The sequence below is a fragment of the Lynx canadensis genome, chromosome C1 (genome assembly GCF_007474595.2).
Source record: "Lynx canadensis isolate LIC74 chromosome C1, mLynCan4.pri.v2, whole genome shotgun sequence".
Lineage (NCBI taxonomy): Eukaryota > Metazoa > Chordata > Mammalia > Carnivora > Felidae > Lynx > Lynx canadensis.
Window position 1 is genome coordinate 8908588 of NC_044310.1, and position 26637 is coordinate 8935224.

General features: G+C 42.8%; 1 protein-coding gene across 8 annotated transcripts in view; it reads left to right on the forward strand.

Annotated features, from left to right (window-relative positions):
- VPS13D (vacuolar protein sorting 13 homolog D) overlaps window positions 1-26637 on the forward strand; it is a 257865-nt gene that overhangs the window by 129650 nt on the left and 101578 nt on the right. For all 8 annotated transcript variants that reach the window (XM_030324829.1, XM_030324831.1, XM_030324832.1 and 5 more), the window contains 9 exons: window positions 2492-2615; window positions 3605-3840; window positions 7117-7225; window positions 12717-12880; window positions 14447-14555; window positions 16651-16830; window positions 19156-19272; window positions 20084-20233; window positions 25865-26014. In XM_030324829.1, coding sequence (XP_030180689.1) covers window positions 2492-2615; window positions 3605-3840; window positions 7117-7225; window positions 12717-12880; window positions 14447-14555; window positions 16651-16830; window positions 19156-19272; window positions 20084-20233; window positions 25865-26014 — 1339 coding nt within the window. The remainder of the gene's footprint in view (window positions 1-2491; window positions 2616-3604; window positions 3841-7116; window positions 7226-12716; window positions 12881-14446; window positions 14556-16650; window positions 16831-19155; window positions 19273-20083; window positions 20234-25864; window positions 26015-26637) is intronic.

Consider the following 26637-nt stretch of genomic DNA (forward strand, 5'->3'; position numbering starts at 1 on the left):
GCAAATTTTCTATTTATTCCTGTTTCAGTTTTAGTAGTTTATATGTTTCTAGGAATTTGTCCATTTCTTCTAGTTTGCCCAATTTGTTGGCATATAATTGCTCATAATATTCTCTTAGTATTGTTTGTATCTCTGCAGTGTTGGTTGTGATTGCTTTCATTCTTGATTTTATTTGGGTCCTTTCCTTTTTCTTTTTGATCAGACTGGCTAGGGGTTTATCAGTTTTGTTAATTCTTTCGAGGAACCAGCTCCTGGTTTCATTGATCTGTTCTACTGTTTTTTAAATTTTGTTAGCATTGGGGCGCCTGGGTGGCGCAGTCGGTTAAGCGTCCGACTTCAGCCAGGTCACGATCTCGCGGTCCGTGAGTTCGAGCCCCGCGTCGGGCTCTGGGCTGATGGCTCAGAGCCTGGAGCCTGTTTCCGGTTCTGTGTCTCCCTCTCTCTCTGCCCCTCCCCCATTCATGCTCTGTCTCTCTCTGTCCCAAAAATAAATAAACGTTGAAAAAAAAATTTTTTGAAAAAAAAAAATTTTGTTAGCATTGATTTCCACTCTAATCTTTATTACTTCCCATGTTCTGCTGGCTTGGGTTTTATTTGCTGTTCTTTTTCCAGCTCTTTAAGGTGTAAAGTTAGGTTGTGTATCTGAGACTTTTCTTCCTTCTTTAGGAAGGCCTGGATTGTTACATACTTCCCTCTTATGACTACCTTTGCTGCATCGCAGAGGTTTTGGGCTGTGGTGTTATCATTTTCATTGGCTTCCATGTACTTTTTAACTTCCTCTTTAACTTCTTGGTTAACCTACTCATTCTTTACAGGGATGTTCTTTAGTCTCCAAGTTTCTGTTGTCTTTCCAAATTTTTTCTTGTGGTTGATTTCGAGTTTATAGCATTGTTGTCTGAAAATATGCATGGTACAATCTCAATCTTTTTGAACTTGTTGAGGGCTCATTTTTGACCCAGTATGCGATCTATCCTGGGGAATGTTCCGTGTGCACTCAAGAAGAATGTGTATTCTGCTGCTTTAGGATGAAATGTTCTGAATATATCTGTAAAGTCCATCCAGTCCAGTGTGTCATTCAAGGCCATTGTTTCCTTGTTGATTTTCTGTTTAGAAGATCTGTCCATTGCTCTAAGTGGGGTGTTGAAGTCCCGTACTGTTATGGTATTATTATCAATGAGTTTCACTACGTGTGTGTGTGTGTGTGTATGTATATATATGTATATATATGTATGTGTGTATATATATTTGTGTGTATATATATATTTGCTCTCACGTTGGGAGCATAAATATTTATAATTGTTAGCTCTTCTTGGTGGATAGACCCCTTACTTATGATATAATACCCTTCTTCATCTCTTGTTATAGTCTTTATTTTAAAATCTAGATTGTCTGATATAAGTATGGCTACTCCGACTTTCTTTTGGCTTCCGTTAGTATGACAGATGGGTCTCCATCCCCTGACTTTCAATCTGAAGGTGTCTTTAGGTCTACGATGGGTATCTTGTAAACAACATATAGATGGATCTTGTTTAATTATCCATTCTGTTACCCTGTATGTTTTCTGGATTTTTCTGACAGTTTCCTATACATAGATTTAATTGAACCTTTTTTGGTAAGAATACTACCTATGTTGTGGTGTGTGTTTCTCGTTGCGTCAGTAGGAAGCCTGTGATGTCTGTTGCTCCCTTTACTGATGTTGCTAAATTCAGTCATCATATGATTAGGATGGTGTCCACCAGGTGTCTCTATTGTAAAGTTACCTTTACTTCTTTGTAAACAATAGTAAGCCATTGGGGGAATAATTTGAGACTGTATTTTCCCCCAAAATCTTTCACTCAGTGGTCTGATGGTTCTTACCTGAATCAGTGATTTCATTGGTGGTTGCAAAATGGTGATTTTTCTAATTCTGTCATTTCTTCGGTGTTTATTAGCTGATATTCTTTTGTAAGATAGACCTTCTTCGTTCTCTCAAGTGATCTATCTATATTTAAATACAGATACACATATACATGTACATATATATAACAAATCATATTTATTTGCTGGTAACTACTGGTGGATTCTCCTCACCTTCTTCCCTCATCCTATAGTGAAAACCTTGGTTATCAATAGCATCAATATATTAGTTTGAACTATGTGAAATTGCTCTTTTTTTTATGTCAGAGCAATCTAATATCAACAATTTTATGGAGTTCAACCAATTTTTACTCATTTGCTAGGCTGGCACTACTACCCAAAACATATCCACTAAGTAAAATATGTAGATCTTATTGTAGAGTGACAAACTGCCGTACAGAAGTTGCTTGAATGAATTCTTTTTTATTATTCTGTGTGATTACACTGTCAATTTCTACCTTTTTAATGTGATGGAAGAGCACACACTGGTATTAGTTGAAGTCCAGGCAATATCAGGATTGTGAGAAGTATAAGAAAGTGAACTGTAACTTGTTTCTTCCATGTTGTGCAGTCTCTTTCTTTCCTTTTTCTGCAGAGATACTCTGGGAAAATGCTTCTTCCTGCGTGTGGAAATTACTCTTCGAGGAGCTACCTATCGGATCTCATTTAGTGACACAGACCAGTTACCCCCTCCTTTCCGAATTGACAACTTCTCTAAGGTATCGAGCAGGGTGGTGAGCCAGTTTGTCTGTTTCACTTGCGGGAAGGTGGAGTTTGTACCGCCTTGAAGATAATGATGAAATACGTTTTAAACTTGGGTTTAAAAAAACCTTTGTGGGGATCTCCTCAACTGGATAACCCTAGACATCCTTACCTTCTGGAGGTGGTTTCTGCTGGTTGTTTTGATTGCTGGGCAGCCTTGTCCAGAAGTGACTTCTCAGAGCCACCTCCACCCCCACCCCCAATCATTTTGACTGTATTGTTTGGTGGACATGTACCCTCTGTAGACATTCCATACAGACAGAGAGGAATTGGAATCAGACAGTCCAGTGATAATGGGAATGGGCATTTTTACTATTGCTTAGTTACAGTGAGCATTTGTATAAATCTTCCAAGTAAAGCCAAGATGGAAAGAAGATACCATTTTAAATAATGCCTTTGAATAATAACCTCTTACGATATGTGACTTCCCATAGCCGAATTCTAGAATTTTTATTCCTTTCTGGGTTCAGAGCGTATCACGAGGGGTGAGGGTAGAAGAGATGGTCTGTGTCCTTTAATTGTTGGGCTCGTTGCAGTTTGAAAGATGACTAGAAAAGCATTTGAAGGGGCGCCTGGGTGGCTCAGTAGGTTAAGCATCGATTCCTGATTTTGGCTCAGGTCATGATCTCACGGTTCAGTTTGAGCCCTGCTTTGGGCTCCGTGCTGACAGTGCAGAGCCTGCTCAGGACTCATGCTCTCCCTCTCTCCCTGGCCCTGCCCCTCGACCTTTGTCTCAAGATAAATAAAGAAATTTTTTTTTTTTTTTTTTTTTATAAAGAGAAAGGCATTTGAAGAGACAAGAGAATTGCCCTCGTGATTGTGGTTATGCCCAATGTAGGATTTTTTTGGGAAGGGTCTGGAACTTAAATTTAGGAAGCACTGACTCACTTTCTAGTGACACCACTCTGAATGAAAGTCCTCTGTATCCTCTCTGCCCTTACCGTAGGTTCCAGTTGTCTTTACTCAGCATGGTGTAGCTGAACCCAGGCTCCGAACTGAAGTGAAGCCCATGACTTCGTTGGATTATGCCTGGGATGAACCCACCCTGCCTCCTTTTATCACGCTGACCGTCAAAGGGGCAGGCTCCTCAGAGCTCAACTGCAACATGAACGATTTCCAGGATAACCGACAGCTTTATTATGAAAACTTCATTTACATTGCTGCTACATATACATTCTCTGGGTAATTCTGGGTTCAGTTACTGTTCTCATAAAGCAGAAGGCTCTAATTCGTAACTGGTTTTAAATTTTAAGCAATTCTCAAGAGGCTCAAAGGATGGAGGAAGATTCCTTCCATTCTTTACCAAATCCTGGGCTCAGGGTCTATCTTGAGAGGTCTTAGGCTAAACCCTTGTCTTCTGGCTAGATTAAATTTACCTAAAGAGGCAAGACTGCTCTTTTTTTAATGATCTCCCCAATAATCCATTCTAGTATTTAACATTCCTCCCATAAGATATTAGTCTCACAATATCCTCAGTTCTTCTTTTTTAAGGTGGTATTTTTAATGTATTTTTTAAATTTCTTGCTGCTGGTTTTAAGTTTGTTTTATGTCTTTCCTCATTTGAAACTGACCAGTCTTTATCATAATTACTCAAATCGTTTTGACTCCCCTCTCCCGTTGAGAATACTGGTTAAGTAGACACTTAGAGTCTATCTTAATTTTATCACCTATAGCCAACCGAAGTAGCTCAACTTGACAGTAATTCCAGTTGCCTTAGAATCATAATCTTCACCGACATCTGGTTAGCTGTATCTAGAAAACTCAGGTGAAGAATAGCAAGTTTATTCTAATTCTGTTGTTAGATTGGCACATAGAGATTCAAAACGTTGGGCTTTCAAAAAGTAGTCATTTCACCAACATATAAATACAATTATTTCTGTGCTGGTGATGGGGCCAATTTTAAGATTTACCTGTGGAAAAACCAGGGAAAATAGCTAAATCTTGAGCATTTTACAAATATAAATCGCCGGATGGACAGGACACTTAAAGTCAGATTCCTTTCCAAAAATTCTGAATAGTTTTGCTTATGAATGGTATTTTTTATCTGCCTGCGGCTCACAAAAAATAATCTCTCTGCCTGGCAGTACCTCTCATCTACCTAGAGTCCAGATTTCACTAGTAATGAATTGAACGGGCATCTTTACTTAGAATAGCCACTCTTTTACTTGTTTGTTGCAGTTCTCTTTGGAAATAAGGGTGCTGGGATGTTTATTTTGTTATAATTAAGCCAGCCTGTTTGTTTCTTTTGAAAGATTATGGCACTTGACAGCATGACATGCTTAAGGTTTTAGTGCCTGAAAAGCCAGTTCTTAATCTGGTTGTTAATCATGTTTTTGTCTTTACGTTCTTAAGTTCAATTCCAGTAGTTACTACACTCTTTAACTGAAGAATCCTCATGGGTGATTAGGAGTTTAATGGGTTGGACAGATATGGGGCAGATAAAAAGGGAGGTTCTGAGAATCTTGGTGTGAGGAGAGATTGCACCATGTTTTGGAGTATATAAGACACTATGTTTTTGCATTGTGGGAGAGAACAAATGCTGGGGAAGAGACAACTTTTGTTTTTGTTGGTTTTTATTTTAAATTGAGATGAAATTCACATAACATAAAATTAACCATTTAAGAATCAACCATTAGTGACATTTAGTGCATTCGTGATGTTGTGCAGCCACTGCCTCTGTCTAGTTCCAGAACATTTTCATCCCTCCAGGAAGAAACGCCGAACCCATTAAGCAGTTACTCCCCATTACCCTCTCCCCCCAGCCCTTGGCAACCACCAGTCTACTTTCTGTCCCTAAGGATCGACCTATTCCAGATAATTCATGTAAATTGATTCATAAATGTGTGACCTGTTGTATCTGGCTTCTTTCACTTAGCATTAATATTTTCAAGGTTCATTCACATTGCAGCATGGATTTCCTTCTTACTGTGGCCAAGTAATACTCCATTGTATGGGCATACCACACTCTGTTGTCCATTCAGCTGTTGATGGACATCTGTGTTGTCTCCTGTTGTTGGCCTTTGTGCTGCTATCAATGTGCCTATGCATGTATTGGTTTAAGTAATTGTTTCTGATTCCTTTGTGTATATATGTAGGAGTGGAATCGCTGGGTTCTGTGGTATTTCTATGTTTTAACCTTTTGAGGAACTACTATACCATTTTCCACAGTAGCTGAATTGTTTTACGTTCCCACCAGCAACATACAAGGGCCCTGACTTCTCCACACCCCCAGCAACACTATTTTACATTTTTTTGATTGTAGCCATCCTACTGGGTGTGTGATGACTTCTCAGTGTGGTTTTGATTTGCATTTCCTTAATAACTGATGATGTTGAGGATCTTTTCCTCTGCTAATGGGCCATTTGTGTATCTTTGGAGAAATGTCTATTCAAATCCTTTTCTCATTTAAAAAATTTTTTTTCACCTTTTTATTGTTGAACTTTAAGAGTTCCTTATATAATATGGATACAAATTCTGTATCAGATATAGGATTTGCACATATCTTCTCTCCTGTTCTTTGGATGATCTTTTTACTTTCTTGATGGTGTCCTTTGAAGGTCAGAAGTTTTTTAATTTTGTTGAAATCTAATTTATGTCTTTGTTTTTGTCACGTGTGCTTTTTTTGGGTTATGAAAACTAGTTTTTAACTCCCAATTCATCGGTCCCTTTTTTGATGATGGAGATTAGTGGAAACAGGAGAATAATCTAAGTAAAATCTTACCAAAATACCTCAAAGTGGGGGGGGGGGGGGCGCCTGGGTGACTCAGGCAGTTAAGTGTACGACTTTGGTGCAGGTCATGATCTCACAGCTTGTGAGTTTGAGCCCCCACATTGTGCTCTGTGCTGATGGCTCGGGCCTGCTTTGGATCCTGTGTCTCCCTGTCTCTGCTCCTCCCCCGCTCACGCTCTGTTTCTCTCTCTCAAAAATAAACATTAAAAAATATTAAAAAAAAGAATACCCCAAAGTGTAGGTAGGCTGCAACATTCCATAAAACTTAACGATTCTTAAGCCACAGAGAAACACGACACGATCGGGTTGGAGGAAGGTGAATATGAACCCCTTGTTTTCTTTTCATTCTAGAGGGACTTCTGATTCATTGCCAAGCTTTAGGGATGCAGTGATGCTGATCTTCTGTCTGGCAAAAAGTAGAGCTAATTCTTGGGCCCTTGGAATGTCTGGCTTAATTTGGGAGGAGGGGGTGCTGAAGCTATATAGTCATTCTTTTATGTCTGAATTGTAAGGCACTAGAATCATCAGGAGAGGGGAAATGTTTTCTGGCAAATGAATCTGGAAACATAACCTGATCTTTCTGCAACTTGGGTTAGACATTCTTTCGTGATGGAAAAAAAAAGTCTCCCCTTTACAGATGAGGTTTTAAGCATTTGCTTCTGAGGACTTGTATATATGTGCAAGTATGTGTATATACACGTATGTATGTATGACTGTTTTAATTCCAGTTTACAGGAGGGGACAGGAAGGCCTGTGGCTTCCAGCAAGGCTACCACCTGTGCAGAGCTGGTCTTGGATGTCTCACCAAAGACACAGAGAGTCATTTTAAAGAAGAAGGTAAGAGCACTTAGCATTTGGAGTTTAGAAGGGGAGACTGTTAGCCGGGGAGGGGCCTCCGGTCACGCAGTCTGGCCCCTCCTCATGCACAGGCTGGACGACTTGCTCAGGGTGGGATGCGGGGTCTCTCCTGCTCAAGTTGCTGTTCTTCCTCCTGTCCTGTGACATCTGCTCCAGGAATTCCAAGCCCTTCTCATCTTCAATGCCCTTTTTGGAGAACTTATCTTTTAAATTCATTTTTTTCCCGAGTCATGATTTGCTGTTCTCAATACTCTCTTTTTCCATTGAAATGGCTCCCCAGTCTACTTTTTCCTAAACTGAACGGAAAAATGATCAAACTGACAACTTTCCCCCTTTTTATGCCGACACACGTTCCTTCCAAGGGTCAGTTTAGGGAAATGTTTCCGCTAGTAGACCTACGTAGAGAGGAAGGCAGGCAAATCTGGCCGGAAGCAGCACAGATGGCAGACGGACTGGCGATAAGTAGTTCAAACCTCAACAACGAAAGGCGCCTGAGAACTCAGAGGCGTAGAAGTGACTTTAAGAGAGATCATCGGAGATTACCGATGATGATGATTTAAAACCTGTTTACCTGACGGTTGTGTTCCAGAAGATTTTGCATAATGTAAATCACACAGTCCCAAAATAACCCTGGTAGAGAGTGTCTCTTTACCAGTTGCCCGGATGGGGACAAGGGACCCCTTTTATCACCAGAGGTGGTGGCGCGTGTGTCAGTGGCGTCGCCTCACCTGGATGTGAGTTTGTACAGCTCTTAGCAAATTTGTAACTGGGGAACCAGGCAGGTTCAGATCATTCAAGCGAAACTTGAATACATGTGTTTTTAATTCACTTTTACATTTTTAATAGCTTTACTGAGATGCAATTCATATACAGGCCCCCCACTTAAAGTGTACAGTTCAGTGCTTTGTAGTATATCCACAGATACGTGCAAGCAGCATCACACTCAACTTCGGAACATTTCAGCACCTCTAGAAGAGACCCTGTGTCTCTAGCTCTGACGCCATTTTTTTCTTGCTCTGCAGCCCTAAGCAGTCACTCATCTACTTTCTGTCTCTGCGTCCTTCCCTGTCTGGGCTTGCATATGATTGGTGTTTTATGAGCGGCCTCTTAGGCTTAGCGTGGTGTTTCCAAGGTTCACCCATCCGTCACCCTATCAGTACTTGTAATTCTTCTGTTCCACCCATTCAAAGTCACTTAATTCAGGTTTGCTTACCGTGTTCTCACACTCCATGGGAGGCCTCGCTTACGTGTGAGATGCATTTTGGAAATAAGATTTGGGGATGGTGACAACTAAAGAGACCACGAGGCATAGTAATTGAAAGCGCCCAGTTCTGGAGGCTTTTATGGGGGAATTGTGAAGAAGAAAATTTGGAAAAGCAAGAATCTAGAAATTGAAAGCAGCGAGTCCGACATATCCAGTGAATTGAAAAAATAAGTGGCAGAGCGTCCTTGGAAATGATGTTGTCAGATGGCTTTCAGAGAATGTTCAAGTCGAGGAGGATGTTAGCATGAATGGAAACGAACTCGGGAGTGAGGTGATTTACCAGCTGGGATTGGATCACCGGGTGTGATCAGCAAAACAGCAATGTCAAATAGCTGTGTAATCTCCCAGGACTAGGGGACTGTTAAGCAGAGAAAAGGAAATTTTTTTATGAAGTAGCAAAAACACTTTGAAGAGGATGTGATAATTTATGTAACATTTTTACTGTTAATTTCCTTTGATGGGGATGAAAAATGGCACTTAGGAGGGTGGATATAAATAAGTTATGCTGACGTCCAAAACCAAGCAGAGTTCTAAGAATTAGCATTAGCAACGGGACTTCTGCTCTTTAGTCAGGAACGAAGAGAGTGACATTTTAGATGGTTGGTTGGTTGGTTGGGTTTTTGTTTCTGTTGGTGTTTTTTGTTTTTTACTTTTTATAGTGAACGAATCTCAAACGTAAGAGAAAAATGGGCAGAAATTCTATAGAAGTGATGCTGTGGTTTTGATTCGTCCTGTTACTGTTGGTGCTTTAGCAGTAGAGGAAGGTGATGGCTGCTGGCCTTCTGTACCGTGAACTGAAGTTTCTGTCTTGCCCTCATATTTAGTAAAGACCTTGTGGACAGGTACTTTGAGACTGTGTAGATATCCTGAACCTCATCACAGTTGCTGTGTGTTACATATACGTATTAGCCTGGACTTGTATAACGAAATACTACAGACCGGATGACTTGAATAATGGGAATTTATTTCTCACAGTCCTGGAGGCTGGGAGGTACAGAATCAGGGTGCTGGCCCTTTGGTTCCCTGCTGAGGGCCCACGTCCTGACTTGTAGACTTGTGCCTTCTTGCGGTGTCCTCAAATGGCAGAGACTCTAGGTGGGGGGGAGAAAGCAAGCTCAGTGTCTGTTCTTGCAACGGCACTAAGTCCATCAGGAGAGCCCCCCCTCGTGCGCCCTTGTCTGAACCTAATTACTACCCAAAGGTTCCATTTCCAAATACCATCAAAGTTTTGGGTGAGGTCTCCCAACATGAGAATTGGGGGTGGGCGTGGCAGTGTCATCCATAGCGTCGCGTCTGTCGTGGGTATGGATTCCTCTTTTACTCAGCGTGTTACCTGTTACCGTTAGGATACGTTTAGTGCTCAATTCCCGTATTTGGCCCGTGGGAGCTCTTCAACCTTCTGTGTCCATTGGACGTATGCCCCTCAGTCCTTGAACACTTCCTTACTTTCTAACACAGCAGGTTATTCTGGGCTCGTCTGAACTTTCCCTGCTGCTTTTCTGGGTTTGCCACTTCTGATCCCTCTTATCCGAGAATGGAAGTTAGAAAGCTAAGCTGTATACACTGGGTGCACTTGTTGTCATAGTGGTGTCGTTTCCAGGCTCTCCCAGGGCACAGAGCTAGGGCTTTCACGTGTGCATGGACTATGTATACCTGCACACCTGCGCACACACGCACGCCATAATACAGGTGCACACACAGACGTGGTACACGTGCATGTACACACGCATATCTCATATACATATATATTTTGCATATTTCTGTATCCATCTTAAAAACCAGCAGTTCTCACTGATTCTTTCCAATTCCAGCCCCACATCACAAATTGATCTTGCACCCCATCCCTGTATAAACAGCCCGCTCCCCGGCTCCGGCTCCCATCTCCACATCCTGGACAGCACCCCTTCCACCCCGCCCCTCGCAGGAATGCTCTTCTCCCCTCTCTTCATCTCTGACCATCCACACGAAGCCTTCGTCCCCCAGTCCCGTGTGAGGATCATCACCCGCCTTGGGCTTCAGCACCGCACTCTGGGCTGTTCGCCCCCTACCCCAACACCCACAATCCCCATGGACTTCTGTCCTCCTCGGTGTCATCTAAAGGTTTTAGGGCTAAATTGTGAGGGAAGGGGGGTAGGGAACTGGAAGGAGAACGGTACGGCTCAGATTTTTACATGGAAATGTTGGTAGTTTCCAACTATGATGAGTCTGTACATAAAGGCAGACAGTAGAGGAATCCATGGATGAAAACTTGATTTCATAAAGCATCTGTGCTTAGATTCCCGATCTGGAACACCTGCAGGGTAATTGAGATACTTTGCCATGTGGATCTGGCACTGTGGGTAGACGGGCTCTCCCACTGCGAGCAGAGATGTGAGCCTGTGGGGACTTCAGAGGGAGACACAGAGGTCTGTTCCGTCTCTACAGACATGGGAGGCGGCAGCACGGGAGAGACAGCACCCTCCCTTAAAGACATATGATATCTGGTATTTCACATTCCTCCCTGAACCTCACTTTCTTCCCGATCTAGCAGGTTTGGGAGAAGGATCAGCTAAGATGAGGTACATAGAGTGCTGTGTAAAGAACTGTGGTCAAAATGACACAGCAAACGTTTATTGAGGTCATACCCTGTGCCAGGCATGTGCTGAGTGCCTTCTGTTTGTTACACTTATCACAAGAACCCTAAACAATAGCTAATTTCCCCCTTTGACAGATCAGGAAACAGAAGCTCTGAGGGATTGAGTAACCTGTCCAAGGTCACTCAGCTGGTAAATGGTGCGGCCCGGTTTCAAATCCTGGCACTTGGAATTCATATTCGTATTATGTCGTTAGTTTTTACTCTGTAGAATGTGAGGTGCCTGGGTGGCTCAGTTGGTTAAGTGTCTGACTCTGGCTCAGGTCATGATCTCACCGTTTGTGCGTTCAAGCCCTACATTGGGCTGTCGGCATAGAGCCTGCATTGAATCCTCTGTCCCCTTCTCTCACTGCCCCTTCCCTGCTTGTGCTCGCTCTCTCTCTCTCCTCTCTCTCAAAAATAAATAAACATTAAAAAAGAAAATGTAACGCGGAAGTTGTCTTTCCAACACGGGGGCAGCATGGTACCCAGACCCAGTTTATGGTACCCACAAGTTTGTCACTCTGGAGGAGCTCCCAGCTGGTGAGAGTGGATGTCATCCTGATAGGTCTAGCCGGAGTATATGTTCACCCAGCAAGAATTCTAGTGGTTAGGTGTTACTGAACCAGAACCAGCCACATCGTGTTAGGAAGGCCGTGTGAGCAGAATGGTTAAGCATGTTGACCTTGAAATCAGGCTGTGGAGGTGAACTCCCCACTCTACCACCTCCAGGTCATGTGACCACAGGAAAGCGTCCTCATCTCACTGAACCGTAACTTCCTCACCTGTGAGTAAGGACAATAAGAGGATATATGTCATTGGATTGTTTTGTGGGTCAAATGAGGACTGAATGGATAAATCCCGTGGATCACTGGCTGGCACATAGTAAATTCTCAATAAGTATTATTATTATTACTTCTTGAATATAGCGGATTTTATAGACCTCCGTGGATTGACCTGGAAGTCAAGTGCTGCTTGTAAAATATTCCTAAGAAGAAACTATATTTAAAATTAGCAGCAATCACCTTAGCATAACCTTTGAATTCAGTCAACCTAATATTTGAATACCATTAATCTGTAAATTAGAATCCCTCAATATAGTCTACTTCCACTAGAAACACAGGAAGGGAGAAGACATCTGGTAAATTCTGGTTGTCTGCCAGTTATGAGGATTACCAGTGATCACATATAAAGACTATCGTATATACTTTATATAATTGGATCCCTCTCTAAGGTCAGGGCACCCGAGGGTCACCATCTGGAACAGCACTTATCCTAGCGGTGCAGCTAATGGAGATTAGACCGAACCTCAACTCACTAGTTTGCTCAGAAAATACCAAGTATATGAGAAGAATACATTTTTTAAGTTTACATTATTCGTAATTTGGGGTTGTTTGGTTGATGAGTTCAGTGTATTTCATCCTAGGTGCACCTCAGGATTGACGACAATGGAAGTTAGAATTGTATAATGTGGAAAATGTCTTTTAGTGTGGCTTTGAATTGAGAACTTAGCCCTTGTGTACAGCTCTTGACTCCCTTACCTGAAGCCTGGCTGCCTGTGACAGCTTTCTGTGTCCTTGTGTCTCTGCCCTCAGGAGCCCGGGAAGCGCTCCCAGCTGTGGAGGATGACCGGCACGGGCATGCTGGCCCACGAGGGGTCTTCCGTGCCCCACAACCCCAATAAGCCCTCTGCGGCCCGCTCCCCCGAGGGTTCCGCCATTTTAGACATCGCTGGCCTTGCTGCAGTAACTGACAACAGGTAATTTTCTAAACAACTTTTGATGTGAATTCTTTGCTTCCAAACTCAGTTTCAGTGGAAATACACACCAAAAAGTGAGACTATAAATGAAGTAAGAATTTGTATCTTTGTATTTGTATTTTTTTTCAGTGAAAGACCTGTCGTGTTCCCAAATACAAGTTTTGAGCCTTTGTTTGTTTGTTTGTTTTTAATATTTATTTATTTAAAAAAAATTTTTTTTTCAATGTTTATTTATTTTTGGGACAGAGAGAGACAGAGCATGAACGGGGGAGGGGCAGAGTGAGAGGGAGACACAGAATCGGAAACAGGCTCCAGGCTCCGAGCCATCAGCCCGGAGCCTGACGCGGGGCTCGAACTCACGGACCGCGAGATCGTGACCTGGCTGAAGTCGGACGCTTAACCGACTGCGCCACCCAGGCGCCCCAATATTTATTTATTTTTATTAGAGAGAGAGAGAGCAAGAGCTCAAACAGGGAGAGGGACAGAGGGAGAGAAAGAGAGGGAGAGGGAGATAATCCTAAGCAGGCTCCACACTCAGCTCGGAGCCCAACACGGGGCTCGATCCCACGACTCTGGGATCGTGACTTGAGCCGAAACTAAGTCAGACACACAACTCACTGAGCCACCCAGGCACCCTGAGCAGTTGTTTTTTTTGTTTTGTTTTTTGTTTGGGTTTTGTTTTTTTTTTTTTTTTTTTTTGGTCTTTCTAAGAATTTTGTTAAATATTTCAAAAGCAGAAGTGAATTATTGAGAGAACAATCAAAGATGTTTTTATGATGAGCTCTTTGGGTTCAAATTGGTTATTAGGGACAGATAAGTTATTTGATTTGCCTATGCCTTAGTGTCTTTATGCAGTCAGTTTATTTTTTTCCAGTTAATACCTTCCAAAATTCACTTCCAAAATGACTTTACATAACTTACAAGTGAAAACCCAACATAAAAGTAATTGTAATTAAACAGAAAAAGGTCTCTTGAAAATATTTCAAGATCTTTTTAGCAGATAGCCCTTCTCAGACTGCCTGTCGCTGTGGGAATGCAGGAACCTGATCATTACATCTAGTAGAATCCTTAAAAGTACCGGTACTCCTTTGTGTCCTCCTGTTTATTGCGTTCCGTTTTGGCTTATTCCTCCTCTCTCATTAAGAGATGCTTGGCTGTCACGAGATTTCAGGCTACCTGCCCCTTAGGGTGTGTGTGTGTGTGTGTGTGTGTGTGTGTGTGTGTGGTTTGTTTGTTTATTTATTTATTTTAATGTTTATTTTTGAGAGAGAGAGACACAGCGTGAGCAGGGGAGGGGCAGAGAGAGAGGGAGACACAGAATCCCAAGCAGGCTGCAGGTTCTGAGCCGTCAGCACAGAGCCCGACGCAGGGCTGAAACCCATGAACCGTGAGACCATGACCTGAGTGGAAGTCAGATGCTAAACCAACCGAGCCACCCAGGCGTCACCTGCCCATTAGGTTTTAAAAGTGGAGGATGTTGGAAGAAAGGGCAAAACCACGATCCCGATATTCTCTTCAAGCCGAATGTATTTGACTCAGTATTCATTGCACTCTCCTGTGTTCCAGATATGAGCCACTGATGCTAAGAAAGCCTGATCGCAGGCGAAGCACAACTCAGACGTGGAGTTTCCGAGAAGGAAAACTGACCTGTGGGTTACATGGGTTGGTTGTCCAGGTCAGTAGTGTTTGACACCCCCAGTTGTAGCAAGCCGTGTTGGAGCCCTCTTTGAAACAAAGTATCAATTAGTATATACGCAATGTGTTGCTGAATGGGGAAAAGTAATTCCAGAGCAAGGGAAAGTCAAGAAACTTGTTGTGCATCTATATGCACTTATAGGGGAAATATTTTTTAAGGTGATAATATATGAGAACTGTACTGGGAGTGGTTGCCTGAAAGTAATGGGATTTTTTCCTTGGCTTATCTGGTTGTTTTTCTTTGGTGATATAAGTTGTAAGTTTTAAAAGAAAGAAAGAAAAATGCCAGCAAAGAGCCCACTGCTAAGTTAGGTGCAGTAGTTTTAGGCCTGTGAAGTTAATGTGCCATCTACACCAGTCTTTTGTGAAGTGTTCTAGGAGATGGTGAGTCATCGTCGTGGGCTCTACATTCTCCAGACTCTGTCAATTTCTGCGTTCTTAGTGGTACCCAAATAAGCGTTTAATTGTTGTAGCAAATGTCAGAATGAAAATTGCTGGTCAGTGTCCTCTGTCCTCAGCCAGTCTACCCCACGATAAGCTGCCAGGTACTTCATAAGCAAATACGTGTTTGGAAAATTACCAGGAGTTTGGATTTTCTGCCCTTCTGGCTTCATGTGAGAAATGAGACCATGGGTCTGAGATGAGTTGATAGGAAGTTCTGTGTCAGAGGCTTGGGCCGAGGGCTGAACAACACGGGTGACAAGGAGCATTTCTGCCTCAGCCCAGGACTTTGCCCAAAAGTTAAACACTGGAACACCAGGCCCTCGCCAGAGAACTCTTGGTGTTTGTCCCTGGTGGAAACCAGGCTGTCCCTCCAAAATGGGAGATTGTTCTCCAGGGCACTGAGCAAAACTGTAAGGAGCCTCTGCCTGCTGTTTGGTGAGACTTATTTTCTCTATCTCTGTTGCCCTGAGCTTTTTTCATCAAAGACGAGCTGCTTACTTCTATGAAGCACACATCTGGAATGGATTTGCGATTTTCAATTAGCAATATAGTGCAGGCTTCTGGAGGCAAGAGAGGGTGTGTTATAATTGTTGGGCCCCATGTCTGACCCTGACTTTACTTCCAGTTTGTTCCTAAAGCCCATGTAATTCCGATTCTCTCAGAGTACCCCCACCTGCACCAAAACATCTTTTTCTGGTGTTTTGTTGCTTCTCGAATCCATTACATCATTTCTCTGCTTGTGAGTGACCCTATAATAACAGTATTCAGCAGAGCAAAGTGTGCTTTGGTTAGGGAAATAAGCTTGTTTCAATCTTCCTATTCTAAAGAAAGTAATCAAAGGCATTAACCATCTCCTGACACTGCCCTGATAAGGCTGCGTACACACTTTATTTCTGAACTTACAACAGTCGTAAAAAGCTTTCTCCATGTTGAAATGTGTTCTTTAAACCCAGCTTGAAGTTTCCTTTTGATTACTCAGTATATAAAAATTAACAAAGGGGGTCGAGATACTCTAGCCATTGTCTTCTCTAGCCCTGTATCTGCTGTCTCGTTGGCATTGTCCTGTAGACTTCCGTTTTGCTCAGGGCAGATAGCAGAAGATACTTTTCTCCAAAGGTCTGAATATCTGGCTCTCAGGTGACATTCACCATTCCCGGTTTCATTTTAGGACAGGTGTCATCTTCTGAATATTTGAGCTGACTGTCCAACCACAGGCCTGTTTGGGGAAGTTTTCAACTCTAGAATTTGCTTCTTATTGGAGAGTTGAATGACAGTTATAATTGCTTTATTTTCAGAATGTCTTAGGGTTTTAAGCAAACCCAAAATGAGAAACAGGGCAACAGGGCTTTGGTACTTTTTTAAAGCTTATCTTAATGACTAGAAGTTATTACTAAACCAACAATACTCTATTCTTATTCAGAATTCTCTTCATTCGTGTAGCGTAACTGTCTTGCCCAGGTAATCCTCCTGGTTTTCATCTTCTGCAAAGCTGAAAAAATAGTAAATGTTTTTGTTAAGAATGGACCATGACCCTTCAAAAGAGAATTTACATTTGATAACTTGTTTCAAATGATATGTTAAGTTGTCAGAGCCAGGGCCTCTCCTTTTCTTACACATCTTTATTCTTTCAGGCCAAAGGAGGGCTTTCTGGTTTGTTTGACGGAGCTGAAGTGGTTCTTGGTCCTGATACTTCCATGGAGCTTTTGGGGCCAGTGCCACCTGAACAACAATTTATCAACCAAAAAATGAGGCCTGGTTCTGGAATGTTATCCATCAGAGTCATCCCAGACGGACCGACTAGAGCCCTCCAGGTGATGATATAGCCTGAGAAGTGACATGACTCTCGCTGTGCTTTCCCCCCCACACATTGGTTAGGCATTCAACAAATATTTATGGAAACATTTTTCTGGTTATGAGGATATGATGTCTGCATTTATAAAATGGGGGCAAGACCTGCCTCACAAAGTTGTTATAAGAATTGAAACTATAAAAATATAAGATGATATTAAAAAAAGTATATGAATTCAAGAAGGTAATGCCAAGAATGCTACATATTATTATTTTTATTATCGTTCATCATATATTATAAATCTTCCAATAATTGCCATATCAGTGGCATTAACAACAAGACACACGAGGTCCCTGATCACACAATGACAGTATTGTGTTTTGAGAGCAGGAGGGGAGGGTGTTACATTGCATATATAGAAAGGATTTGTATTCCCAGGTTTGGAGGCTTGGGGATCCTAAGAGAAGTAATACTTAAGCTGAGGTCTAAAGGTTAACTGAAAGGAATTATGTTAGCCAGATCAAGAGGAAAGGTAGAGGGACGTGCCCAAATAATAAGAGTGTTCGTCCCACAGTTATTTATCGAGCACTTATTGGAGCCAGGTACGATGCGAGGTACTGAGCACATGCAGTATTTGGAAAGTTGATAAGTGAAGGCCTGGAAATAAAAGGGAGACACCCAACTGGCACTGAGTCTATGCTCAAAATTAAGGCTGGGGCCAGATTATTAAAAGCCTGATGCATGGTACAAATTTTGGGGGTTTGCTGTGGCAGTGAGGAGTCAGGGAATGACGTGAGCAGAAATGTTTTTCGCTCGCTCGCTCTGTCTGCAGTGTGGAGGATGGGAGTGGAGGAAAACTGGAGATAGAAGACCAGCTGAGGGGCCGCTACAGCAATGCAGATGAGGGTGTGTGGCCCCGATTCAAGCAGGTGGCAGGGGTAGGGCTGAAGAGGTTGGAGAGAAACAAGTAGAAATGGAAGCTTATTAAGGAGGAGAGTCTGACAGATTTCCTGATTGATGGAAGGTGAGAATGAGAGGAAGGAGTCAGGAATGGCTTTCAGGATTTTGATTTGGGCAAGTAGGACAATAATCCATGTCACTAAGACATGAACACTGGAGAGACTTCTGAGAGGAATGGGGAGTTAAGTTTTGGACTTGTTAGATATGTTGTCCACGTGAAAATGTCCAGAAATCAGTGTAAATATGGGTGGGACGCTCGGGAGAGATGTGCTGGAGGTCATGTGCTTAGGTCAGGGTGTAATTAGAGAGCTAAGGAGAAAAGGAAGGAGGCTGGTGTGTAAGGGTGAACTGTCTGAGGAAGTTCATCATAATCCACAATATCTTTCCTAAAAGCACCCTTCTTGGGCGCCTGGGTGGCCCAGTCGGTTAGGTGTCCAACTTCAGCTCAGGTCACGATCTCACAGTCAGTGGGTTCGAGCCCCACGTCGGGCTCTGTGCTGACAGCTCAGAGCCTGGAGCCCTCTTCGGATTCTGTGTCTCCCTGTTTCTCTGCTCCTCCCCAACTCATGCAGTCTCCCTCTGTCTCTCAAAAATAGAATAAAACATTTAAAAAATAAAAAAAATAAAAGCACCCTTCTTGAGGCGGCTGCCTGGCTCAGTTGGTTAAGCGTCAGACTCTTGGTTTGGGCTCAGGTCATGATCTCATGGTTCGTGAGATTGAGCCCTGCATCGGGCTCTGTGCTGACAGTGTGGAGCCTGTTTGGGATTCCTCTCTGCCCCTCCAACCCTGCTCAAAAAATAAATAAACACTGTAAAAAAAAAATTTTTTTTTTTTTTTACATTTATTTATTTTTGAGAGACAGAGCACAAGCAGGGGAGGGGCAGAGAGAGAGGGAGACAAAGAATCCGAAGTGGGCTCCAGGCTCTGAGCTGTCAGCACAGATCCTGACGCAGGGCTCGAACCCACGAAATGTGAGATCATGACCTGAGCCGAAGTCGGACGCTTAACTGACTGAGCCACCCAGGTGCCCCTATAAATAAACACTTAAAAATAAAATAAAAGCACCCTTCTTTTAAGACAAATGTTGAATGCAGTGATCTTGAGGTTTGCGTATTTTGACTTGACCTGTATAATTCTAGATCACCTGCATATGCCTCCCCCCGCTCCCCCATATGAGGTTCTCATGGTCTGCAGCTTGGCATTTGCCATGTAGACTTAAAAGCAAGTTTACTTCATTATTACATAAGTCTTACTTGGCAGTGCTTTGGAAACAATGAACTTCCACAGGATGGTTGAGCAGATAGTGACTTTTGATCTATCTAGTTGGTATGGAATAGGTTTCACTGTGGAAGTATGAGCCCTCTCAGTATAGTGTTTTGACTTCAGATAACAGATTTCTCCCAACGGAAAAGTGACCGTTCATCATATGAAGTGGGTGAACTTCCTGTAACTGAACAAGAGGTACAGAAATTGAAGAATCCAGACACAGAGCAGGAATTAGAAGTAAGTTTTGAGTATTGTACACTTATTTCTTTATCAGAAATTTGTTTAGAGTTTTGCTCTGTGGTTTTCTCAGTTTTAGACCTGTTTTCTCTCTGCCCTCTGTGAATTCTAAATATGGCTGTTGCTTCATGGTGTTTACTGTTATCCCAACATGTATGTGTGAATATGTTAATTGAATGATAGCTCAAGTTGAATCTGAATGTAACAAATGTTGCTAAAGTAAGATGACAATAAAGAAAGCTAAATGATTTGAATTTACACAGGACTGAAGGTCGAGAATAACGCAACTAGATTTTTTTTGAGGGGCCCCAGCTTTCTCTTGTTGTCTTTCTTCCTCTCTCCCTGTTTGGGCATTGGAAAGTAAAAAGTTTGAAAAGGAACATGAAATGAACATGAAAATGCACACTTATGGATACTTATTTAGTGATTTTTTAAAATTAAGGACCTATAGGTAAAAGCACTGTGTCGGATATTACAAATTTCAGTGAATAACTTACTAAAAGCTTGCATCCCAAAAAGGGAGAAAGATTTTCAAAAATTATTTTCCTGTAATGAAATGCAGAATGTCCTCAGAGCTCCGAGAGAGTATTATCATATCACTTTGGAGTTCTGGGTGGGGTGGGCACTCTGCCTGGAGAGAAAGGCGCCTGGCGAGAGGACGGAGCTGGACAATACGATTCTTCTCTAAGTGCTTTTCTTCTGCTCAGAGGTAAAGTAGAGGGATTTAAAGCCATTTCTTTCCTTGTCCTCTCCTGGCTACCTTGGCCTCTGTTTTAGACTGTCACTGTGTTGTATTTTGGTTTCCTTTCAGGTGCTTGTGAAGTTAGAAGGTGGAATTGGGTTGTCCTTAATTAATAAAGCCCCAGAAGAACTGGTCTTTGCAAGTCTTACAGGAATCAATGTGCACTATACACAGTTGGCAACCAGTCATATGCTCGAACTCAGCATACAGGATGTACAGGTAATGCGGGCAGTTCTCAACTTATTAATCCGCCTGTGTTCTTGCTGAACACCCAGCCAGATCCAGTGTTTGGTGTCCTAAAAACGTTAATGCTTCGGCAGCGATCTTATCATAACCTTCAGGGCTGGGGATGGGTTTTGTTCCCCTAGCCGGACTGGAAACACTAATAACATATGTGACAGGGGGAAGAGTCTCCAGAAAGTCTTGCGTTCCCAGTGAACTATAATTAGCCCTCGGCTGAGCACTGCTCCAGACCTGCCTAACAAATCATAAAAGGAAACTCTGAAAGGATCGATCTGTTTCCAAGTAATTTAACTGTATCCCTGAACAAAGCTTAAGACTTAATGGGATATAAAAATATTCAACACCCAACAAAGTCAAATTCACAAGATCTGGCATCCTGTCAAAAATTACCAGGTGTGCAAAGGGGTAGGAAAACAAAATATATAATGAGATAATCAGTCTAACTGACCCAGAGCTAACACAGATGTTAGAATTTTCAAAGAAGAACATTAAAACTGTTATTATAACTACATTGTACATGTTCAAAAAGGTAGAGACATAGAAGATACGAGAAACTTAGACTTCTAGAGATTAAAATGAAAAACACACTGCATTCAATTAATAGCAGATGACACAGTACAGAAAAAAGATTAGTGAACTTGAAGACATAGCAATAGAAATTGTCCAAATTGAAATGCCCAGAGAAAAATCATCCGTAAAAAGAAAACAGCATCAGTGACCTAGGGGACAATCTCAAGCAACCTAACATACAGATGATTGGAGTCCCCGAAGGCCAAGATTGAGAGGAGGGCATATGAAAAATAGTGGAAGAAATCTTGGTCATAAATTTTCCAAACTTAATGAAAACTAAACTCACAGGCAGAAGCAGCTCAAGCACAAATCCAAACACGCACGTGCACATGCATGCAAAGGAAACGGTACCACGGTGCGTTATAATTAACCGTGATAAGTCATCCAGATTAAACAAGACATGTCACGTGCAGCAGCAAAGGTGAGAGTGGCAGCTGACTGCTCATTGGGAACCGTGCGAGTGACAGGACCATACACAACATCTTTAAAGTACTGGAAGGAGGAAAGACTGTCAACCTAGAATTCTATGCCCGGCGACTGTGTCTCTCCAAAACAAGAGCGAAATAAAAATGTTTTTAGACATACAAATCTAAAAAAACTCATTCCCGGCAGATTCACGCTAAAAAGATAAAGTTAAAGAACATCATTCAGGCACAGGGAAGTGGTAGCAGCTGGAAATCTGGGTCTGCGTAAAGGAACAAAGAGTACCTGAAATGATAAGTACGTGGCTGAATCTATAAGATTGTCTTCTAATTGTTTAGATCTCTTTAAGAAATGATCAACTGCTTAGACAAAAGTAACAGCACTGTGTTTTGGGCTAGGACATGTAGGACATGTCAGAATAAAGTGAATGACAACCATAGCATGAAGTCTGGAGGGGAGAAATGGACGTGTATTAACTGTAATGTTAATACATGTGAAGGAGTATGCTGTCCTTTCAACAAAAATGGGTAAGTTAAAGATGAATACTATAAATCCTAAAGCAACAAAGAGCTACCACTAATAATCCGACAAAGGAGATAAAATGGATAATCCGAGAGAAGGCAGAAAAAGCAGAAAACATGGGAAAGAGTGGGTAAGACAAATAGAAAACAAATAGCAAGATGATAGACTCATTCAGACCTAATTGTATCAATTAAATGAATGTAGATGCTACAAACACCTCCAATGAAAAGGCAGAGATGATCAGATGGGATAAAAAAAAGCAAGTTCCAATTATATGCTGCCTCCAAGAAACATTTTAAATATAAAGACACAAATAGGTGAAAAAGAGAAGAATGGAAAAAGACATACTGAGCTAGGCCTAGTCATAAGAGAGTGGAATCATAAGAGAGTGATTCACTGATAGTGATTCTGATTTCCATCAGAATCAATTGCAGAGCAAAGCATATTACCAGGAATAAGGAAGAGAATTTCCTAACGATAAAAGAGTTTGTCAGGAGGCCGTAACGATCCTATTTACATACCTGATTGTGGGGCTTTGAAATATAGGAAGCAAAAATTGATAGCACTGAAAGAAGAAATGAACAAGTACATGGTTATAGTAGAAGATTCCGTTGCCCTCTGTGAATAATCGATAGAATAAGCACATAAGCAGCAAGTAATCACAGCCGTACTAGATTTGAATAGCACTCCCAGCCAGGTAGACCTAATTGACATTTATCCAGCAGTCCACGTAGCAACAGCAGAGAACACGTTCTTCTCAAGTGCAGGTGAAACATTTCCAAGAGACCCCATTCTGGACCAGGAGACAATTCCCAAGGGCAAAAGGACTCAAGTCACACGGTATGTCCTTTGATCACAATGGAATCAAATTGAAATAACAGAAAGATAGCTGGAAAAATCCCACAAATGTTTAGAAACTATAAAACACACTTCTGAATAGCCCATGGGTCAAAGAAATCAATAGAAATCTAATAGAAATTAGGAAATATTTTGAACTGAATGAAGATGAAAACACGACATCTCAGAATCAGCGGAACGCCACTCACTGAACGTGTACCGAAGTGAGATTTATAGCGCTAAATATTAGAGGAGAAAGGTCTGAAAACCATGAATTCAGGTGTCATCTTAAGAAACTGAACAACAACAACAAATTAAGCCCAAAATAAACAGAAGAAAGGAAATAATAAAAATCCCAATGGGAATCACTGAAAAAGAAACCAGCAACTACAGTAAAAAAACAAAACAAAACAAAAAAACCCTCAAAAGCTGGTTCTTTGAGAAGATCCGTAAAGTTAGCAGTCCTCTAATGAGTCTGATCAGGAGAACAAAAGAGAAGACACAAATTACTGATACCAGGATGGGAGACGTGCCAGACAAGCCCCAAACGTGACAGTTCTCTGGGAATGGAGCTTTTAGGGGAGCTGGAAGCTGGTCCCCGCCCCTCCCCCACTGGCTGCCAGGGTGCGGGGCTGTTGGTTTTCGAGGCCTCTTTGGACCTGGAGAAAGCGGATGGGAAAGGATCATGGGAACGCCACAGAGCACAGAGCTCACCGTTCTTGCTGAGTTTCCAGTAACTGATCCCTGGGTCGTTGGAAGCCTTTGGTTAACTCAGAGTTCTGAAAAGGTTGATTTTGACAGTTTCTGCCAGAGTTTTGTTGTCACGCTAAGACAGCTCTTCTCTGGTAGCATCACACTTGCAGGCCTTTATCCCAGCCTCCACCAGGGTTGACGTGTCCAGGAAAACACTTCCTGGTAAATATTTCCGGAAGGATCCAAAGACCTAGACTGTACTTCCTTCCCCAGGTGGGCAGCCTCCTGCTCCCGCTCACGGCACGCACGTCCATCGCGCCGAAACCCCCTTTCCGAAAAATGTTTTCTTTTATCCTGTATCACAAAGAGCAGATAGTTCAGGCTAATCACATCCCATTTGTTTGAGGACAGATAGAAAGTTAATATCTTGTGCTTCTAATTTCTTTGTCTTTCATTTTTGACCTTACAGAGGAAGATCCATGGAGTCATTTGTTCATTGTGAATTTCATTAACTTTTTAATTAAAAAATTTTTTTTCTACTACAATACCTTTTGATTTAATGTGTGCTGTAAATCATAGAAAATAGATTTGAGTGTTTACTATGATTACAGCACTGTGAGAATGAACATTTAAAAATAGAAAATACAGTCCCGTCTTTAGGGAGCATCTAATCTAATTGGAGAATAAAACTAGAATTCCTAACTCTTACACATCTTGTATCAAATATGTTTGGGGAAAGAACAAAGGAGAGGTCAGACCAGGGTGAGAACTTTCCTGTTCTTTCCTCTATTGGATATGACAGGTGATTCATTCACTCAGTAAAGTCTTAAGCATCAGCTGTATCTGGAGATACAGTCATAACTCAGAAGATGAGGTTTCTGCTCTCTTTGGGTAACAGCCGAGAGAAGAAGTCAGCCAATAAATATGCGAGCAAGTGAATAAATAATTAGCAGCTGTGAATACAGTCATAAAGAATAAAGCGGGATCGAGCTGCTTTTTAGATCAAGTGGCCCTGGAAGGTTTTCCTGAGAAGTGAGAGCTGAACTTCGAAGAAGACATTGAGCAAGCCATGGAGAAGGATTTGAGGCTAAAAAGCATTCCCTCCGAATCCAGAGCCTCTGAGTGGGGAGAGTTGCCCACTTTTGAGAAACAACTGGTAGGCTTATGTGTGGGGGTCATAAGAGAGTGCTCTGTGGAGGAGAGTGCTCTGTGGAGAAGAGAGTGCTCTGTGGAAGAGAGAGTGCTCTGTGGAGGAGAGAGTGCTCTGTGGAGGAGAGTGCTCTGTGGAGGAGAGAGTGCTCTGTGGTGAAGACAAGGAAATGGGCAGTGTCTACATCCCCCAGGCCATGGGGAGAAGTTTGGTTTCATCCTAAGAGAAAGGGAAGCCACTGACAGGTGGAAAGGAAGGAGGGGCATGACTTGATTTGTACTTTTGGAAGACGAGTGTCGCTGCTGTGGAGGGGAGTACACAGTAGGGCAAGGACGGAAGTGGGAAAAAGTGTTCATGGCCTTGCCCTTACCTCTGCACCTCGACAGCCAGCAGTTTATACAAAGGGCTGTGTGGCAGTCCATGTGATCTGATGGAAGGGTCGCAGGATTTGTGCCAGAAATGCCTGCATTTGAATCCCAGCTCTTCTGCCTACTAGCTCTGTGTGTCTGGACAAGTGACTTAATGTCTCTAAGCTTCTGTTCACGTGTTTGTAAAATGGGGAGGAATAATACTTAGCCATTAGAGTAGTAGTAAGGGATATTATGTTAGGTGATGTGTGGAAGTACGCTAGGGGTTCCCAACAGATGTTCTCTTTCCTCCTCCGGGTACGGAGTTTTGGTGGCAAACAGAGTGGAGGTGGCTGCTTCCTGCAGTGAGCCTTCTGACATCCGTAAACATGGCGGAGTGTAGCGTGCATTCTCAGTTATGGTGCTGATGGGCGTGGGTGATTAGAGCCATCCCTAATGCCACTGACATCACTGTTTCCTTCCTGGCAGGGACTTGACTTTAGGACAGACCACCATTTCCATTTGGTAGCCACTTGCGCTACTGATGCCCTGGTTTTCGTTGCCTAGTGTCCGTTCACTTCATTTGTCAGTAGCATGGTGGTTGGGAGCGCTGGGCTTGGGGTCAAGCCAACCTAGAGTCAAGTCGTAGTTCTGTGATTGACCAGCTGTGCAGCCTTAAGCAAGGGCCTCGGGTCTCAGCTTCTTCATCTGTGATGTGAGGACAGGGATAGTCCTCAGGAGGTTGTGGTGAGGACTGCAGAGTAGAGCCCAGACTCTAGTAACTCTGACACCACCGGTGTCCCATGACTCGGTGGTGCAAGGTCCCATGCGTTCAAGGAGACTAGCTTGGTGCCCAAATAAAGGGTAGCTTCTGTTGTCATTCCTGCTGCAATCAGTCCTGGCCGTCAGTGCAGGTATATTTTTCCAGCTGCCGTTGAGACACAGTAACATGGGAAGGGTACTTTCTGAGTATCCTACACGTGACGAGACCCCACTTAAAGGTAAAAACTGAGAACTGAGCCATTGTGTGTTCTCGTTTTGATTCGCTGCCTTTTCGTGCGTTAGGTGGACAATCAGCTCATTGGTACCACTCAGCCCTTCATGCTCTATGTGACTCCCCTGAGCAACGAGAATGAGGTCATTGAGACCGGCCCTGCCGTGCAAGTGAATGCGGTGAAGTTCCCCAGTAAGAGCGCGCTGACCAACATCTACAAGGTAGGCGGGTGGGAGAGGCTGGCGGGCCTGGCACGGTGGCAGGGGGATGATTTGTTCTCTCTCAGCCGGGTCTCCGAGCAGCAATGAGGGGTGTGGCTGGGAGTAGTCCTGTGGGGTTGAGGCACGAGTGACTTACCCCACGGCGTCGAGGAATTTACAGCAACTCTTCTCACAACTGTGATTTCGATGACCTTGTGCGTGATTGTGCCGAATCCATATAGGCATATAGGCCAGAGTCTGTATTCATTGAAGTGAAGTCTGTGGGACAGCATAGCATCGTCCAGATTGGTCAGGACCAGGCATGATCCAGATGTGCTCTTAAAAGAGAGTAATTAGAAAAGGAGCGGTAGGAGGGGTCTGCCCTCAGGACAGATGTGCTCTTGGGTAAGCTGCCACACTGTTTAATAAAAGCAGGTCACTTTCTTTCGTAAAGAAGTTTCCATGTACAAGCTAGCTGTTACAGCAACAGATTCTGGAAAAGTGGGAGCTAAGAGGTTGCTTCCCATATTTCTGGTCCTTTGTCACCAGTGCCAGTGGGGGCCAAGCCTGTATGCGGCCCTCAAATCCTACTGCTCCTTAAAGTAACTACTGTCCACGGAAACTCAGTGCCGTAACGCTGTCCG